Here is a 19923-nt window from a genome sequence, read left to right on the forward strand (position 1 = left end):
ACCTTAGATACATTAATACCTGATCTGAATAAAGTTTGTCGCCATTCGCCACACGACATTTCAATCTCCCAGAAAATAGGTCAATCCAATCCAAATCCTAATCCGTTCTGAAAAAAATGTCTAATCCAAATCCAATCCAAATCCGAGAAAATTTCACAAATCCTGTTTTTTCAAAACCTAATCCTAATCCATGCTCATCTCTGCGTAAATCGTAAATCGACTACCAGTGGTGTAAACATTGTAGGAAAAGCTATGCTTCAATGAAGACATCCGGCGCGCCTCTGCTGTGAAGCACCGAGAATACAGTAACAGCGCGTCTTTTTATATTTCTTCATTACGGAATTGTGGTACAGGCTGTGTTAGTCATGCTCACCCTACACTGTAATTTGAATTATCAGTGTTCTATTAGTTTCACAGGTGAATAGCAGTGAAATATTACAGATGGCTGATAACGAATTAGCAAACATTTTAAACAGAAGAAACAAAATCAATGACGGTGAAGAAGCACCTCCCACAGAAAATGTGAAAATCAAGAGCTACGAAGAAGAGCCGGAATTAGGCGGGGATGCAAGTACAGAGCTTGCCAATAAGCTGAATAGGTACTATGAGTAATTATAGTCGGATCTCATGCTCACAAACATCTTCAATTTTATCAACTATTCACTCACTATGGATCAAGGATCTTAATAGTGTGGGCTAGGCAGTCGACACACATAAATATGCACGGAAAGACCAAACTCTTCATAATTTTATCATGCATTGAAGCTTGTTGGGTCATTCCACTTGCAGTAAAGAAACTGCACGTAGTCCTATGACGTTAAGTCCGAGTCTGCTAGAAAAGGGATTTTCAGTGTAGGCCTACCAGCAATTTCATGAAATATTTGTAGACAAATCATCTGTCACACGGTCATCGTTATATCTTATTGTAGCCCAGAGTGGAATCGGTGGCAACGGCACGCACAACGTCACGCGAGTATTTATATCTGACGTCACAAAGCGATACCAGAGTCCAAATCCATAAGGTGCTTGGGTTTTGAATTGAACGCAAGTAAGCGTGGCATTTTCGCAACAGCGAATATACGGCGTAACCCTAATCCAGCATATACCAGGTCTATTTTGGCACATTGTGTCGTTTAATAAGTAATTCAGTATTGAATCAGAGTGAAAAATATTTCCGTCACGCGGATGAAATTCTCCAATCACACGAGAAATTCGTTTGTCGCGCACAACATGTTGTCGAAAACAACCACCGATTTCAGTCTGGATTGTAGCAAGAGTTCAGACAAAATCTTGAAGTCAATTGTAATTTCCTATTCAGTCATACATTATACCTGAAGGGCTGTAGCATGACTCTTGTTTAATACAATTTTTTAAGATGTAAAATTTAACCTCAAAGTCTCAAGTTATTTTGATTCCAGAGTAATTATTTTCTTTCCTACAGTGGACAAACTATTGGACGTCTTGAGTTAGCGTGCGATGCTTTGAACCTCTTAATGCTCGGTTCTGTCCAGCACACTTAATGCGCTGGAATTCTTGGAAATAAATTTCAAACCTCTATCCTTATACAGGACAACTGATCGTAGTGAAATACAACTCGTCAACAGATGGATCGTGGCTCCAACCACACTCGAAAAATGCCAGGCCATATTGATGTGAAGTCAAAAGTCCTTGAAATTTTCGCCTATAATTCTTGGCTATTGAACTACCATACTGAAATACATGTTATCACGAAATTAAATCTACTGGTGTAGTTATTGATGATGAAAGTGTCACCATGCAAGACGTGTTTGATGTCTCATTAATTGCTGTTGCTCACAACATTTTAGGCAAGCAAATATAAATGACGGCATTGAATCTGGTGAAATTCGGTCGACAAAAGTGTTCAATCCATACACGGAATTTAAAGAGTTCACACGGAAGCAAATCAAAGAATTTGAACAAATTTTTAAGAAGTGAGTAAACTGGAATTCTATATTTAATAGCTATTACCAGGGATATCTAGACTTCTAGATCTCTGGTGATTACGTAAGTGGTGACATTCTTCCAAAATACTCTGCAACGTGAATGGTGTTTAGTACGATGGTGGCGTAGCACCTGTGAATAATATCTGAAATGCAAGCCATTCACATACTTCGCCTGGTGTGTCCATCCAATGTATTTTGTATGCGTTTTGCTATATAATTGAAATATTCATATGCTTAGTTTCAATTCCTGTTTATAGATTACAGAACATCATCCGATAATGGCAGAATAAAACTTTGCAATATGCAAATAAATAAGAGTTCTGGGCCCATGATGTCACTTTGCATTGTTACTTAGCTCAAGGGCTGTTGAAATAATTATGAATGACATGCATTTGTCAACGTTTCTTCAATCTCCGGCAGATATGATACCGGAAAGGATGGATTCATTGATTTGACCGAATTGAAATTGATGATGGAGAAGCTGGGTGCCCCACAGACGCATGTCGGGCTGAAAGCCATGATAAGTGAAGTTGATGAGGACATGGACAAAAAAATGAATTTCCGAGAAGTAAGAAAATATTGTATGTGGAATAGCCGAACTGTTACGATTTTAAAGCATTAAACAAAATCACCCAAAGATGTTAACATGGGATACTTCAAGAGAAACTCTTTATGCTAGTTCAAGAAATATCATTATCAGTTTAGTGGTTCTCTCTGCTTTGCGTTGTCTGATACTTCCATCAAAGGGTGCCTTCTCGAGGGTAATACAAATATTTGAAAACCTTGTTCTGTTAGTAATACACACAGCATGAAGAAAATAAGATACTTAGACTCATCATTCTGCTTGATTTGCCATGTTTGTAAGGCTCTAGTTGCTGAGTAAAGCCAATATTTGCTTCCATGAAACCTGTTTTTACTGCCATTATTGTAGCTTATATTTTATGACAGTGTGTTATTTTTGTTGGTTCAGCTAGATGAGCTATAATGGCTTGATAGGTAAACAAGGAAATCGCAACTGTTGTAGCAGATCAATGGCGTAATTCAATCGAAATGATCTTACCGGCTGTTTGAATTCATCCCTGTCCATGGAACTACTGTAGTTTCAGAAGTTATAGTACTTCAGGAAATGACTAATATGCACTGAGACATTTGCAATACCGGTGCTCTTATGCTGTCTCATTGACTTCGCCCCTTCAATGAACTGGTCGCATTGGTTATGTTGTATATATTCTGTGGACTATTGTCCCTTGAATATGATATTTTCATTTCAATCATCTCCAAAAAATTTCGTTCTGTTGTGAACTGGGATTGACATTTGAAGAGACTCTTTGGGGTACAGAACTTTAATATACATTTTTATAATATATTCATTGCAGAAATAGATTAAAACCCAAAGCTTTTCGAGCTGACACTCTTCAAGGGCAATCGTCAGCAAATAGAGAATTTCAAAAACATGCATCTAGCTACATTGCATACAGCCAATTATGACGTCATAGAAACAAACAACATGAGATACATGATTGCCCTGGAAGAGTGTCAGCTCGAAAAGCTTTGGGTTTTAATATATTTCTGCAATGAATATGTTTTTAAAAAGGGATTGAAATTCTATGATTTCTATTTATATAATTTTGGAATAAGAACTATTTTCCCTTTGGTACTGTCATATCTTTACTCATAATATGCCTACTATGTTTGACCAGTCCTTATCCTATCCTTATAATTGCACGGCTTGAGGTGCCCACATGCACTTGGACATTTTGTTTTTCTTGTGATTCAGTTTTGCCATATTGTTCTGTGCAGTTTCTTTTAATCTTTCGGAAAGCAAGCCGTGGAGAGTTGGAACTGGAAGGGCTCCAAGCGATTGCAGATTTATCTGAAATTGATGTAGGTGAAGCTGGCGTTGGCGGGGCAAAGAATTTCTTCGAAGCCAAGGTATACATGATAGGCTACTGGTGATTCTTAATCTCAGATCGCAATGGCTTCATTGTAAGAACTCCCAAGTCTTTCTTTGTGCTATGGCATTCTTTCCATGGACTTCGGTTTTATAACATGGGCATATTTTGTGCTATCTGAAATGACTCTGTTGTGACAATAATGTATTATCATATTGTTTATTTAGTTAATGGTCTGTTGTCATTTCTTTGTTGGCATTTAGGTAATGTAATCTTAGTCAAAAATATTTGATGTGTGGATGATTGAGAAATGCTGAAAGTATCAATTGTTGACTTCTATGGAATAATTTTGATTGCTCATTTGTGTAATGCAGTGAGCTCGAGTAGTGGATTTTTTTCTGTGTGCGATTTTTCTGTCTTCAAAACTGCTATCTTGTGTTATTGTGGTAGCCAACATTTATTTGCTTGTGTATTGCTCTTTTCCCAAGTAGAACTGGTCTAAGTAGTTGCTGACAGCCATGAGAATTAGCTGTCCAGACGTAAGTACTTGTTGGTCTGATTTATAGAAGCAGTACCGAGTGACACTTGCAGACTTTTCACACTGGTTGGAAGACTTCTGTGATTTTTCACTCAGACAGCAGTGTGGCAAACACCTTTCAACTCATTAATGCCTGATTGTCCCCTATTGATAGTCAAAGATTTCAATCCATCTCAGACTTGGATTGAAGTGAAAGTAAATGAAATGTAAGTGAAAGTAGTTGATGATAATCTGAGTAAACACAGGTCACCAATTTTGGAGCTAAAATATAGTGAAATCATTGACCAGCCATCTTACATTTCACGATCACTACCACAAGACGTACGGGAAGTTGATAGACCTACTTGTATAATGTGCAGTGCCATAACCTGATTGAAAGTGGTTACATACTTGACTTCCAGTGTATTATTTCAGCTATTTGATTACTTTTCAAAGCTTTTTGTTTATACATATGCCAATATATCTAACGTACTTATGCCCAGTCACGGATATTGCTACGTCTGCTTGTGTGTCGCGATAGCTACTACTTTGATCACCTCTGTGGATCAGGATAAAGTGCACAAATATTTCTCATGTGACGAGGTTGCGAATGAGAGGTTTTGAAAACCCACTGACACTTCCGCGTACGCCGTACAGTCGTGAATTTATTGCAGGCGCAAAAACTAAATCAATCCAGCAAGTTTGAGGAGGAGATCAAGGCGGAGCAAGAGGAGCGACGAAAAGAAGCGGAGGTGAAGAAGGCGAGACGACAGGAATTCTTAGCCAAAGCGAATATGTTCAAGTGAATGTCTGTTCAAGATGCAAATAACGGAGACACTATCCAAATCTCCATATTATGCCTACTTTTGTACCAAGTAACATACCGATTACGCCGTGTTTTGGAATAATATATCACAAGTGCGCCATTTAAAGTATTAAAATAACCTGTCCTTGTATATAGAAACCACTATCAATGTTTTCATAGCCTGTGACTTGATTTGAGGTCAAGACTTGTACCATTGCGTCTCTAAACCCAGTATCTGAAACATCTACATCTGTCAATATTATCACAGATTAGTACTGCCTACAATCGTATCATCAAATAAAAGATATACACCCGGAATTTAGAAACGCACGAGATGAGCAAGTCTTTATTTGAACCTTTCGCTATTACAAGTACAATCCACAAACTGGAATAGATCTGCCTGATGGCAGTGTGGTTATGATCCATGCCTAATAATAATACCAACATGTTGTGATTAGGGCTGGGCAAAATCGAGTACCTGGGTGATTCGATTCTGCATCACGCAATATGCTTCGAGTCAAGTAATCGAGAATCACTCGTCATGACGTCATAAAAGAACGTAATATGGCTGTTGTCCATCACATTAAATATACTTTGGTATTTTTTCGACAATACCGATTTCATTGCACTTGGTGACAGGGTTGCAACTAAGTCGCAAAGCTCCGAGTCAATCTCACTCATAGTTTTGATTCGAGTCAAGTCATTTTCAATTCAACACCGAAACAAGTCTGACTCCAAGTGTGAGAGTAGAGGGTCGACTGCGAGTCATGGTAATATGACTTGAGTCTAAGTCATTGTGTTGACTGCTCATTCTCCTCAGTTTCCAGTTAAAGTCTTGTTAAACCTACTTTATTTAAATCTATTTGGTGATATCGAATGGTTTGCAGTTATAATATACCAATTCTCACTTTTGGCAGTTTCTGGTCGCATTTTCAAGTACCAGTACCAACAGACGAAATCCCAACAGTGCGGTTGCTTTACAAGCCTTCGAAATTACAATGCAATGTCGGTCTTGGCCGTCTGAGCCTCGAGTCAAGCGCAATGACTTGAGTCCAAGTTGAGCCAATACACGATTGACTTGAGTCGAGTCAATTCTGTATTTTGTGAAAATGACTCGAGTAATCAGAAAATATTGACTCGAGTCGTTACAACCCTGCTTGGTGACAATGTTGTGGGATGTGAAATGGGCCATTTCCAGTAAAGTTCCCAGCTTTGAACTTTGGTTCGTATGCTACAATATGGTCAATCAAGGTTTCAACACGGAATATTCATATCGAAACTATAATTCTCGATGATAAATAAACTTCCAGTGGCGAGCGGCGTATAATTTCAGTACTCGACTCGAAGCATTCTGCCCAGCCCTAGTTGTGATATTATGTGTTGGCAGTTAATATGATTGTAATCTGTACCTTGCCTTTGCAATACCACTGAGTTCCTTATGAGATATCTATTATAACACTGCTCCTCTGTAGTCCACACAATTATTGTATTACTCATACTTAACACTTATTGTCAACTACTACTTGTCTTCTTTGGTATGGTCTCATTGTAATTTTCACCTTATATGATCAATGATCATTTGTCAATCAGGGTTTGCTCTTGACCAGCAGTGTCCTAATTAATAAGATTTCAGTGTGCCTTTGCTTGCTATGCTAATTTTATATATATACATCTATATCTGGATGCACAATATTTTAATTCATTTGTGTTGTACTGTGCGCGGGTGGCAAGTGCCAAGAATTATCCAAGCTGTCCAATTGGACTCAAACGTTCATCTGAACTGAAAGAGTACCAAGTTCATTTTACAATGTAGGAATATTTAAACCTGAAGGCGACGAATTGTGTGAAACTAGGGTATACTTCATACTTGGTTATAGGCGCCGACTTTTATTTTTCTTACGAGGTGGCGAAGTCTTATGGCGTCATCGTCGCACTAAAACGCACTTTACTACATGCCGCTGGTGTACGACTGTACGTGTAGCGTTTACCCATTCGTGTGACGTTTTAATACCAGCCCTGCACTCATATCAAACCATGCAGTCGAGTTATTAAATTAAATCTTAAAACGGTCATTCGAAAGTGTAACTGCGGCCTGCGCTACCAGTCCGTCAGACGGAATGCATCGATAAACTGTCAAATTAAATCTTAAAACGGTCATTCGAAAGTGTAACTGCGGCCTGCGCTACCAGTCCGTCAGACGGAATGCATCGATAAACTGTCAGAATTTACGTCACTGAGAATCTGGAATTGCATCGATGTTATTCACGCGCAACACGCCGTGTGAGTAACGAAATACACTACGCACTGGTCTGCTAAGTAATACACGACAACTCTCGAATATTTCTAGCATACTATAATGATGATTACAAACGCGAAATCGCGCACCCATCAGTAATTGTCTTCTGCGCAATCGCGTTGACCAACTCGCATCGCGGCAATTATTTGCAGATTAAAAGAGCGATTTGGGCGGCATTGGTGCATTTCCGATTTACGTTCGCGAAGTATTTCGGGAGTACATCGGTCATTTCGTAAATTCTATTTGCATGTCGACGGCCGCCAACACATACTAATTGACGTGTTGACGGCCGCAGGTTAGCCACCCCTGGGCTAGAATTAATTCCACTTCCGGGCGCATGCCGCGATCTTATCAATAGAAATCCACCGTATTAAGTAGCCTTCGTCGCGACAATTGTTTTCTCATTATATCGATGTTGAAGCAGTATTGCTGCATTTCCCGAATAATGTCACTGGCAAAGCATTGATAGAGAACCTAATCTACGCTGAAATGAATTCCAATTTGCAGGCACACGCAAACACACCCTCCAATTTCGCGCTCCGATTACCAAGACTATCACGAAGCTAGTTAGCTCACGAATGGTTTTGTAAACGAATATCGGCGCACGTTTTCAAAAAAGCACTGTCTGTTTGGGCGCCTGATCGAGAGAAGAGATCAAGGGACAAGGGTGGTGCTTCTCAGCACAGGCTAGGCGCTTAGCCAGTCGAAAAATTAGGGGGAATTAGGATTTTTTTTTTCAAATTTACCAATATAGCATCAATTAAATTCGGGTCAAGTACATGTGCATGTGCATTGTGCAAATGGCGATCATCTAATCTCTTCGTATTGACGATTTTAGGCGTATGATAAGCTTGCCAAAGAGTCGGGGGAGTGCTGTCAATTAGCGAGTCCATGATCTCTGGTGAGCAATTAAATACGCGCGCGCATTACGCAGTCTTGGTGACAGTTTTCGCAAATCAAAATGTCCGAACTTGATGGCAGCGAGTTCAAACCTTTGTCGTCTTTCAGAACTCAAGTCATGAGACACATCTTCTGATCGTTACGTTAAAATCTTAGCGGGAATAAATTTCGCACGTTAAAGTCTGTTTGCGGCGATTTGATGATTCAGTTTCGCGATGTCGCTTTTTAATCCATATGACATAAAACAATTATTAGCGTCAACTCGACCGCATTGTCTCCAAACCAGCGAGAGATAAGAGCCAAAGCATGCTATGCCCGAGACGCGATAGTTAGGCCAGCAATGATATCTTTCACACCAGGCCTATTTCAGATACTATTGTGGAAGCCAGCGATGATATCGTACACACCAGGCAGAAGCCGTAAATGCAGATGCGATTGCGAAGGCAAGCGATGATATAGAGTGAACTGGGCCTATTGCAGATGCGATTGTTCCAGCCTGCGGAACCAGGCTTGTTCGAGACGCGATAAATCAGGCTAGCGACGATTGCCACGCGCAAGGGAATGAATGACCTAATTTCGTGACCATCTCAGCGGGAGATCATCGCAGACTCTCCGCAACACGTTTCTCGCAAATCAGCCGCGCGGAACACTGATAACACAATTATTGAATTGCGACTGAATATTAGAGTTAGAATGTTCAATTCAAAATGACTGGGTTTCGCGTTTCAAATAGTCCGTTCACACGCGCGTATTGATATCAAGGACGTCTCCAACGAGATCGCGTCGATTCGCCTGATTTATAATTCGGGCTGGGCAAAATCGAGTACCTGAGTGATTCGATTCTGAATCACGTATTATGCTTCGAGTCGAGTATCACTCATTATGACGTCACAACCGAATATAATATGTCAAAGTTCAAATATCTACATTTTATGCCACCACAAAGAATGTAATATAATGCCTGTTATTAGTGGTGGCATTTGGGGTGGGCGGTCGCCCGGGGCCCCCTTATTTGGTTTTAGCGCTTTTTTCAAGGGTCGTAGCGAATAGACGTGGAAATCCTTGTACCAATCAAGAAGATGATCCCGTTCAGATGCATGAGTGAATAATGAAATCTCCGCATGTTATAGAAGTCCGATATCCTGGCAATTGAATATCGATTCAGATTAGAGTGCTCGAATCATTGTGCCCAGCCCTATTAATAATTACTAGTCACAAATCACTTGGGCGTTTGAGCATTTTGTACGTCGCCGCCTATGTCGGTTATGTTTATATAATTGCCTTTGGCAAAAGATAAAGAGTCGCACATATGAGCATTTTGTACGTCGCCGCCTATGTCGGGTATGTTTATATAATTGCCTTTGGCAAAAGATAAAGAGTCGCACATACATCTAGATGGGTGTAAATAGGATGCAATCAGTCCTTTAATAAGAAGTAAAAGTGAAGGGGGAGAGGAGTGGTATTTTGAAAACAGACAATGGCATGGATTCTAATAGATCAATCGGGCTTGAAGGCGCTCTAAATTAGTCTTACCATAATTTGAAAATCTAGAAAGAGGACACTTTTTCAGAAATTTCACACTTGCAAAACCGGAGAAGAATTCTCAAAAACAGGTGAATTTTTCCCACTTTATAATCGGTTGACTTGAAAAAAAAAATTTTTCGATCATAAAATCTTTTCGATCAGAGCTCAAAATACCGTGTTTCTCTCCACGTTGCCAGGTGGATGACTAAAAAAAAAGGGTCATCTTTTTGCTCAGAGCTAAAATCACCGTTTTTCACTCCGAAACACCCGCTGGACTGCCGGAGCTTCACTTCTGTGCTAATTTCCAGCATATCACTCGCAATTTGCTCTGAATCTGACCTAAATTTTCAAAAAAGAGGACAAAAGAGCGTCCTCCGAGGACACTTTCATAAAAGTCAAAAAAGAGGACAAATCCTCTTGAAAGAGGACGTATGGTAAGCCTACTATAAATATGATGTGGTCTCAACTTGAAGCGTAGTTCGAAAGAAAATTTATGGCGCAATATCTTCAATGTCACACTTGCTTGACGCGACCTTTGTATTGTAGCTCAATTTCTTTATGTGGTAAACATATATGATGCGTTTGCATCCACATGATACAACAGCATGCACTCTCAATGCCACTTGCAACATAAGCATCATCACGATGCTGTCGAGGCTATGTTGTAGGCCTACGTACACTACCGGTACCCTGCTGTGCAAATGCCGTCTGATCTATAATGGGGAATTAATGTAGAATTGTAGATGTATGTATAATTAGTATATTAACAAATGCACAATTCACTATAAGTATATTACGAATGCACAACTCTCAAAAATGATGTAACGAAGGTGTGCAGTGTGCACTGTGCAGGTTGTGCCTCATCACTATGTAAAACAGGCCTGAGCAAAGTGCGGCCCGCGAAAGGTTGCTTGGAATTCAAAACATACAACTTATTAAACCATAGGCTGTATAAACTGAAATGGAAATTAGTTTACTTCCAAGTCAGTTCATTACTATACCGCGATTACGCAGCCTACATACCTCGTATGCGTAATGCAGTTGACTAACATGATGGATATTAGACTCAGCAATCCCATGAAGTTTGTTTGCGAGACGATACTTGCAATTCTGTGCAACATATTGTAAATCTAACGTCTCAATTTGTCAGTGCCAGTACCATAAGTCCACTGCTGGTAATAATACTAACACCACCCCAGAACACAACATAAACGACATCTCATTCCAACGGAAAATATTATAAGGAACATGTGGAGTTATAATTATATACAATAGAATTAGAAATTAGAAAAAAGAATATCTATATTACGAGAAATGATGGTCAAAGATGATTCTTAGACATGGCAGTGCCACAGGTGGCATTTCATCGGCACACAAAGAGGCAGAGTATTTTAACAAGGCAGTGTCATAGAATTTCAAAAGACACTTGGCAATATCAAAGCTAAAGACTAACACCGCTACCAGTTTTCATTTTCAATCACCATATCAAGATAATCACTGATTGTGCTTATGATTAAGCAACTACTATCTAGTTTCAACTTCTATACTAACAGGAATAGGTGGTTTGCAGAGTACTGCATGACACTGTACCGCGGTCTGAAGCAATCTTCGGTACAACAACAGAATTATTTTACATGGAACCATCATATTCATTGTTGTATATCGGCGGAATGCCCAAGGTTACTAACGAAGTATGCAATGAAAATAACGTTGGTTACTTGGTTTCAGGCTTTTTGAATCATTGGTGTGAGTGACTTGTATCGATCGCAAATACCGTTTGGCAGCGAGGGTCATTGCTTTTTGGTCTTCCGAGTGTCCACAAGCGACACGAACTAACTTGTCATTCATATCCGACAAATATTTTCCCTCGGCGATTAAACTACTTGACGACGGCGGTGGTTGCTGTGAAGACCTTTTCGACGCACAATCGTCAGAGAGCAATGCCGAGCTACCAGCAGCATGGCAATCAGTTCCTTCGTACGAGCTGTCGATCAAGTTTGAATAATTCATGACCGATCCGTCTAAGTACCTTGTATAGAAACTCCCATTTTTCCAACCCGATAAGCTATTTCCGCAGAATTGATTTCGGTACATGTAAGGCCGATACAACTCGGCTGACTTGGTTGTGGGACATGATTTTTCACCTGCCCCATGGCAACTGCCGTCCATATTCAATGCTTTTCTCGCTTTTCTCTTGTACGGGCAGTTTTCACGCACAGGGCTTCGGCATTTGAATCTCTTCTTTGAGAATCGAGTGTATGATGGCTCGGCAAAAACTCGATCGTTCGTCTCGACGGTTTTGGTGAATGAGTTTTTGCCAAACCGGAATTTGAATGGAGTGGGGGTTCTAGGTCCGCTTTCATTTATAAAGCGACGAATAAGTGGCGAACGGAAAACGACTCTATCAGGGGTCGTGCCCGTTGTCTTTTCTTCAAATAGAGAATCGGGTCCGGAGAAAATGCAGGTTTCGCCAAGCCGAGAGACTTCAAACGAATGCTCCATTGTCAGTATAGATTGTTGCTTTTTCAATTTTGGGGTTGAGGTAATCGCGTTCGGAAATTTCTGATCAATATCACAGCTAGAGATTTCAATTCCACTGTCCTCGGTTGTGCTGATGCATAACGCTTCGTCCTGTAATCCTCCGCTTTTGCAGGACGATGCATTCGTCATGCGATTTTTGCTGTTGTTTAAAAATCGAGAAGGTGAAAATGGCAAATTTTTGATAGGACCATGATATGAGTTATCTCGCTTCTTCAAGATGTTGGGCTGCGGCTTATTGATTGATGCAAACGCGTTGTCAGAAAGACCAGATGCATTGAGCATGCCATCAGAAAGAAAGCTTTCGCTGCCGACCGTTTGTGAGGCGAAAATGCGAGCTTCCATGACTTCATTCATTTTTTATGAGTTTTTGTGCTCACAATCTTCTGGTAGCAGGTTTACTGGGCAGTTCATGCTAGCATCGCTCAGCAACTTGGTTGATATACTTCAATCGAAAAACAAATCAAACCACTATGGAAAAGTTCAACTAAACAAAGAAAAATATTTCAAGCGGGACACATAGGCATCGACTCACTCCAATTTTGAATAGAAATGCACATGGCAAAGAGATGTATCAGGCAAATGCGTACACTCCACTTGTCTTACACATTGGAATGATAACTTAAGAATTCTATAGTACCATAGCCTATAATTAAGAACTTGATACGGTATACACAAATCACACATGTATATACACAGCAATCAGGACATTAAACAGAGATCGGGACACAATACATGCCAAACCTATGTGGTCAACATTCACAAATTAGCAGGTTTTACAACACGAGACGCAACTTCGTAAATCAGTGTCAGTCCTAAACCACTGTTGCACCGTCATTCTTAAATATAAATATTTCTCTGACCATCAATCTACTCCAAAAAATTGCCAAGGTTTATGGAACAAAAATGCAGAGAAAGAGAAATCAAATGCAGCGCAACAAAACAATGCGCTGTCTATGTTACGTACAGCACGTAACGTTAGCACTTTATCAACTGTTTTGGCAGATCCTTTGTCTGACCATTAAGCAGTTTATATCATAGGTCATGTCAAAAGAGCCAGGTGAAAATGTCACCTTAAATATATTGTAGAAGAGAAACATTGAAAGACTATAGCAGGGGGGTAGAATTGCCCCCTGCCCACTTTTCAAAGTTTAACTGCACTCCTTTTAAAAACCTATGTTATCGTTATGTCGTAGCTATTGCAAATTAGGCGCTTCTTCGTTATACGATCAGAGAGAGTGAGTGCTCCCCATGGTACCGATAAACAATGTTCCCATTGAACATGTTACAATGTGACGTGTTTCACATGATATCAAGCTGTGCTGCCCCTGAACTCGATATTTTTTTCCACGCAGGCGACCTGGGTTCGATTCTTGCCAGTACCCTCTTTCTGAGAGTCGCTGCTTGGAGATCCGGTGATGGGCATGGAGATTTAAGCAAATGAGAAGCAACAAGGATTAGAGTCTGAATGACGATAACCAAAAGACTTATTTTTATATTCAATGAACACACTGTGAAAGTGGTTTTTACTCGTATTTCGCATAGTCATTATGCTGTAAAGATACATTAGCATCGTATTGGAAGTTCGGCCTTGCTCACACGATCGCTAGTCATGTCGGCTGATTAATTAAACTAATTAAATTCAGTGGTTCAATCACACAATTTGCAGTTCAAAGAGACATTTCGGGTGAAAGTTGTAGAGAAGACAGAAGGAAGTATATGTGCAACAATACTGTGACAGATAGAGTGACCTGTGACTCGGACTTGAGCCGCTGGTGAATTCTTTAGAGATTGACCTGCGACTCGGAACCTTCTGACTTGGTCACGACCCTGGTAGATTGGGTAGTGCAGTTGTTCTCAACCTTTTTCTTATATGAAGGTTCAAGTTCAAGTTTATTCATAAAATTTCAACACTTCAAAACATCACAAAACTGCAATACAATGAATGATAGGAAGATGCCGAAACGGCTAGGAGTAGTCTTAAGATCAGACACCCACCTGGGCCTAGGCGAAGTAAAAAGGAGGCAGGCAAACTGAATGAAAGTAAAATAAGATAATATAAAGTGGCAAGTGACAGAAGGCTAAATCGGTATGTCAGGTCGTGGTCGGGTAAATGGTGAGGGCTGACTAGTATTCATTCAGCAGAAATTGCTTGTATTTCGTAGATTGTTGCTCCCAAATTTAAATTATAATCCTGTTCTAAGAATCGGGACCACAGACTTTCATCGCCATAGTTTTGACAAATTGGTGATTGAGGTCGACCAGCCTAATAAATTTCGCCACACTTTCTGACGCATGTACGATATCATCAAATAATGCTTGGTTTGTTTTAAATAAGCATCTCCAGCATGTCATTCAGACTCTAATCCTTGTTGCTTCTCATTTGCTTAAATCTCCATGCCCATCACCGGATCTCCAAGCAGCGACTCTCAGAAAGAGGGTACTGGCAAGAATCGAACCCAGGTCGCCTGCGTGGAAAAAAATATCGAGTTCAGGGGCAGCACAGCTTGATATCATGTGAAACACGTCACATTGTAACATGTTCAATGGGAACATTGTTTATCGGTACCATGGGGAGCACTCACTCTCTCTGATCGTATAACGAAGAAGCGCCGCAAATTATTTCGTATTCCATAATTGAATTATGGTATCTATAATTCAGCTTAACTTCAGCATTGTCATGTCACTTTACAACTTGGAACCGGAACAAGAACAACCAATGCGCTTAAAATAGTTCGACAGCCACGAGCAACATTGCCGCCAATTTAACATATCGATGCTTTAAATTTGATAAACTTTCATGCCTTTCAAGAGCTCGGAGGTACACAACTTCAATAATTGAACACGGTAGTTTCATAATGCTGCTGAAATAAACAAAAATATTTTCGGCTAACACTCGTCAGGGTTAATCGTCAGCAACTATAGCAGAAAATTTGGAAGAACATTGTATATCAAGAATCGTATCACCAAATATGGCATCACCGCCCCTCATCGGCAAGGAATTCCGAATCATCGGGCCGCCGAGATAGAGGCGAACGCACCGATATCATGATACTTACGACACCAAGAGCTATACGAAACTGTAGAATATATCGAGTAACACCTATCAATGTAGAAGACATTAAAGCATATTTCATTCAATTCATTTATAAACGGAGATTTGACGGCTACATTACAAGTACAACGCCCGCGGTTGGCGGTTCCAGTAAAAACCGCCTTTTCTACCGAACTGTTTCCAACTGGATAACCAAATACTCCCGCAATTCCGTTGATCACGTGATCCCGGATTTATTTATCACGGTTGATTCGTTCTTCTGATCTTGGCCGATTCCAATGATAATATCATAGTCACTATAGCAGCTGTGGGTAGCCAGATCTGTAATAATCAACAATAGACAGATTGTATTTTCATCTGATCAAGACGCACACACATTGTACAATGCGATAAGACGCAATGCGATCCGACAGTCGTCGAGCATGTCCGCATTCAAGTCGAAATACAAGCAATTTCTTCTGAATGAATACGAGCCCGTCTTCTGGACTACCGGGGCGGACCACGACCTAACTTCGACCTCGCCCTCCGCCACATGCCACCTCATTTTGTCGCTTGCGTATTATATCTTCTGCATTACTCTTCATTCAGTGTGCATGCCTCACATTTACTTCGCCTAGGCTAAAGTGGGTGCATAGCAATTTACATCGTTGTAAATTGCTATGGTGGGTGTCTGATCTTAAAGGCTACTCCAAGTTGTTTCGACACCTTCCTATCTTTTCATTGTATCTCAGTCTTGTGATGTTTTGAATCGATGAAAATATTAATAAACCTGATTGATTGATTGATGAACAGATATGAGGATAGCGAACGACCAGCTGCGGTCTCGTAAACTGGAATCCACCTCGACCTAGTGCACGATGGCACAGGTGTTTTCGATGATAATCTCTATTCCACGCCTCTTTCTTGCTCGTTTCATTCCTTGTAAGTGCGTTCTTTCGTACGCTCTTTTTCTTGGCCTTCTCGTCGCCGTAAAAACAGCGACGCGGCGTGAGAGGATCGCAAATAAACCTCCGACGCGGAATCCAGCCCGGGCCGCGCGGGTAGCAGGCGCTTATATCGCCACCACTGTGCTACGACATGCTTCTAGCGAGTCATAAAGCGACCTACGATTGATGGAATCGTCCCATCACTTCGATACAGCTTTGTATAGGCATCATCATCATGTATCGGGCAAATCTCAGTATCACATCAAAACCCCACAAAATTGCGATAAAATGAAAAGATATGTTGAGTGACTTTGGATACGACCGGAGTCGGATCGGATTGCTAATCAACCGAACGAACGAGCGAAATTTGTCCCATTTTGGAAAGGACGGATGGGATTCAGATCCTGCGCAGTTCGTAATGACTTTATGATATATCAATTCTCGAAACCGGATCGGATGCGGAGTAGAAACGGAACAATACTTTCTGGCGTACCGGATTCGGATTCTGAAATCGCGAAATCCGCACGTCTCTGTTTCTACTGAAGTGGTCCTGCTCATGAATCATGATCCAGATCCAGTATTCCAGTAGACAAGTGGAGCAGTAGTCGCAACTTCATGAGTTGGTTACTGTTACTGGACCGTTAGTATATAGTATAAAGTTAATATAATTTTGCCTTTTGCATACTGGTCAAGATCACTTAGGGAAATTTAAAAATAATCAAGTTACTCTCTTTAATCTTGAGACAGATTTCTTGTCTGAGCTGCAATCAATTTGCGATGTCGAACGCTTATGTTTTTGAGGAATGCTCTGCGAAAAAAATCCACTTTGAAACTGTTCTGCAGAGCAAAAGATGGCCTACTCCTGCAGTATAGAGTACGGTAGCTGTATAGCAGTACCGGTAAATAGCTGAAAGCTCTTCGCGTGCGTGGAAATTGAAAGGCTGCACAATGCACCGTCTTGTGCGGTCGTTATTATTTCTCAACATTGTCATCTTGCGGACCGATAAAATAAAATCCAACAATCAAACTACGACTGAATAAAATATGCTACTCGAATCAAAGATTGGGAACTGCATTTCATGTAATGAGAAATTTCTGCTGTCCTGTTAATATTTCATATCAAGTTTCTGAGGCATAGTCCTGCCTTGTAATATGGAGTAATTAAGTTAGTGAGGTTTTATGAGAAATAGGCCTAGTAATCAAAGAAGTGTTATATTGTATAGGACTAAGTAGTATTGTTTGTATTTTGTATATTGGCTTGAACACCCAATCGGGGACTAGTGCATACAATATTCTACTCACTGTACACACGGTGTCACATTGGGAATAGCCTTAGCACACCTAATGTGTTGCGCTTAATGTACCGAGATTCTCACCCGGACGAACATTATTGAAACACTGCACACCACTTCATCGGTTAACTAATTTTCAATGCTAGTCTGGCCAAATCTGTGGTTTGCATGCGTTGTATGTGCGCCGTGACCTCAGCGGTTTCAATTTCAGATAATATGATGCTGAAATTGTACCCAAATTTTCCTGTTTCATTTTGCACTTCAGTTAACTAATTTTCAATGCTAGTCCAGCCAAATCCCAGCGGTTTCAATTTCAGACCATATGATGCTGAAATTGCACCCAGATTTCCATGTCTCATTTTGCACTTGCGACGTCAATGTATTCCTACCGGATATCTCTGATTATCTTCCAAATGGAAGCAGTTGGTGGTATGTTCATATGAATGTTTTTCATAGCACTAATACTTGGAATTTTTTTTCATGTTTGGACATCGTTCCAGGTTAAATTAGCACACAAATGAATCAGGTACCAATAATTGTAATTAATAGTAGTGATGAAGAACAACAACAACCGGAAAAGATCAAAGCAGAACTTGAAACTAAGCCAAAAATTATGCATCAATCTGATAAGGATAAAAGGACGAATGAGGTCTTCCAAGAATTTTCTTCTCTCTGCAATACTTTGATCAAGCAGTCGGGGGATAAAGAAGGAGAAGGCGCCAAGATATTGGACCATCTTGAGAAACAGCATGTGGCGCATGCTGCAAAATTTTCGCGTGAATACCGAAAATCTCTTCAGAAATGTGTGAAAAAAATGAAAAACGGCAACAACAAGGTTTATGTTCATGTTCTCGATATTCTCTCGGTGCTTGACGGAAATACTCCACAGACGACGAACAATAGTTTGAAATCATCAAAACTTGAAGCGAAACCACATTCTTCCAGTAAGTTTCAGGAGAAGGAATTTGATGAAGACTGCAAACCATCAAGTAGCGGTCAATGTATTCCTGATGCGTCAAAGTCAAAACGTCCGAAATTAGACTCGAGTGTTAAAGGAGAAAAGAGTTCACCATCTCCTGATGGTTACCCGGTGCTCTCTTCGGTTGTAGCATCTCGGATTAAAAAATTAGAAAAACATCTTGAAACTCTTTCCAAGGAAATCATAAAATTACAGACCACTGAATTAACTCTCGATGACCTGGAAAGTGGAGAATCACCATATATTCAAGAAGCACAGCTTAAAGAACGTTTTGTGAAGGTCTATGCAAAAGTATGTCGGTCGAAGTCGTGTGACCCTGATCTAAGAGGTGAGGTCATGAAAAGCAGGATAAAAGTGACCTCCTCATCATACTCGGTAATAAATAAGAAGATCGAACGCTTCGTTAACAATCCAAAAAATGACCAAGACCTCCCAGATTTTGCGGATATATGTGACTTGGTCAAGAAAGCCTCAACTAAAAATGATCTGGGCCTGTCACCGAGCGATATTAATGCGATATCCAAAAGTATTTTCGAAGAAGTTGGTCGAAATATGCAGAATCTTCGTAAGCAAGACTATTGGTATCACTTGGGTTGCCAGGAAACTGATGACAAATTGAAAGATGACCCAGCAAAGTCCGATTCTGCATTGCATGATACATTAAAAAAGAATCATGAAATCGCAGTTCGAAATCTTGAAAGTGTCATTAATAAATATGCATCAATGACGCCAGACACTCGGGAAGGCGATGCCGAATTGACGGGTTCATCGCCAGATGCTAAGCAGTCGGGTGATGACGACTGAAAATCACGCAAATGGCTTGCATTGCTATGGTGTCACGCTTGCGTCCAATTTTACTGCGCCACGATATTGTCAATTGTTCACTCCCTACTATTGCAAACTGCCCCGAATAAGTCCTTGACAGTGTGCTCCACAACTATCTAAGAGTGCCTTAATGTTGTTCAAGTGAGTAGGCTTATATTAATGTCACTGTCAGCCAGTTGCTGCTACTCATTTCTTTGATAGTGTGACTGTTGTCAGAAAGCTTCTTCGCCCATTTTTTATGATATGTGCAACTGATCACTGTCATGCAAAGCTGCACGAAACTCTCTTTCAGTCTGTGATCTTGGACAACTATGAATAGCCTTTTTAGCCAATTAACGGCATTTTTTGCATTGATTTACACTCAGTGTCTCATTCATTTCTTTTTACAACTATCATGAGGTGTACTTAAA

The 19923-nt window shown here is 40.4% G+C and overlaps 3 protein-coding genes across 3 annotated transcripts; 2 read left to right on the plus strand and 1 right to left on the minus strand.

The window, feature by feature from the left end:
• Positions 1-405: 405 nt before the first annotated feature.
• LOC145455481 (EF-hand domain-containing protein D2-like) lies at positions 406-6868 on the plus strand. The gene is made up of 5 exons (XM_080333459.1): positions 406-599; positions 1827-1952; positions 2385-2532; positions 3765-3896; positions 5048-6868. The coding sequence occupies exons 1-5, from the start codon at positions 442-444 to the stop codon at positions 5177-5179; spliced, it is 696 nt and encodes a 231-aa protein (XP_080189585.1). The 5' UTR covers positions 406-441; the 3' UTR covers positions 5180-6868.
• A 4249-nt stretch (positions 6869-11117) lies between these two features.
• On the minus strand, positions 11118-15679 carry LOC145455478 (uncharacterized). Its single transcript, XM_080333455.1, has one exon. The coding sequence runs from the start codon at positions 12791-12793 to the stop codon at positions 11582-11584; it is 1212 nt and encodes a 403-aa protein (XP_080189581.1). The 5' UTR covers positions 12794-15679; the 3' UTR covers positions 11118-11581.
• Positions 15680-17009: 1330 nt separating this feature from the next.
• On the plus strand, positions 17010-19912 carry LOC145455477 (uncharacterized). Its single transcript, XM_080333454.1, has one exon. It carries the CDS (start codon positions 18227-18229, stop codon positions 19490-19492), a length of 1266 nt encoding a protein of 421 aa, XP_080189580.1. The 5' UTR covers positions 17010-18226; the 3' UTR covers positions 19493-19912.
• The last annotated feature ends 11 nt before the right edge of the window (positions 19913-19923 follow it).

The sequence above is a fragment of the Botryllus schlosseri genome, chromosome 14 (assembly GCF_051294905.1).
Source record: "Botryllus schlosseri isolate E-star chromosome 14, Bs_hap1, whole genome shotgun sequence".
Lineage (NCBI taxonomy): Eukaryota > Metazoa > Chordata > Ascidiacea > Stolidobranchia > Styelidae > Botryllus > Botryllus schlosseri.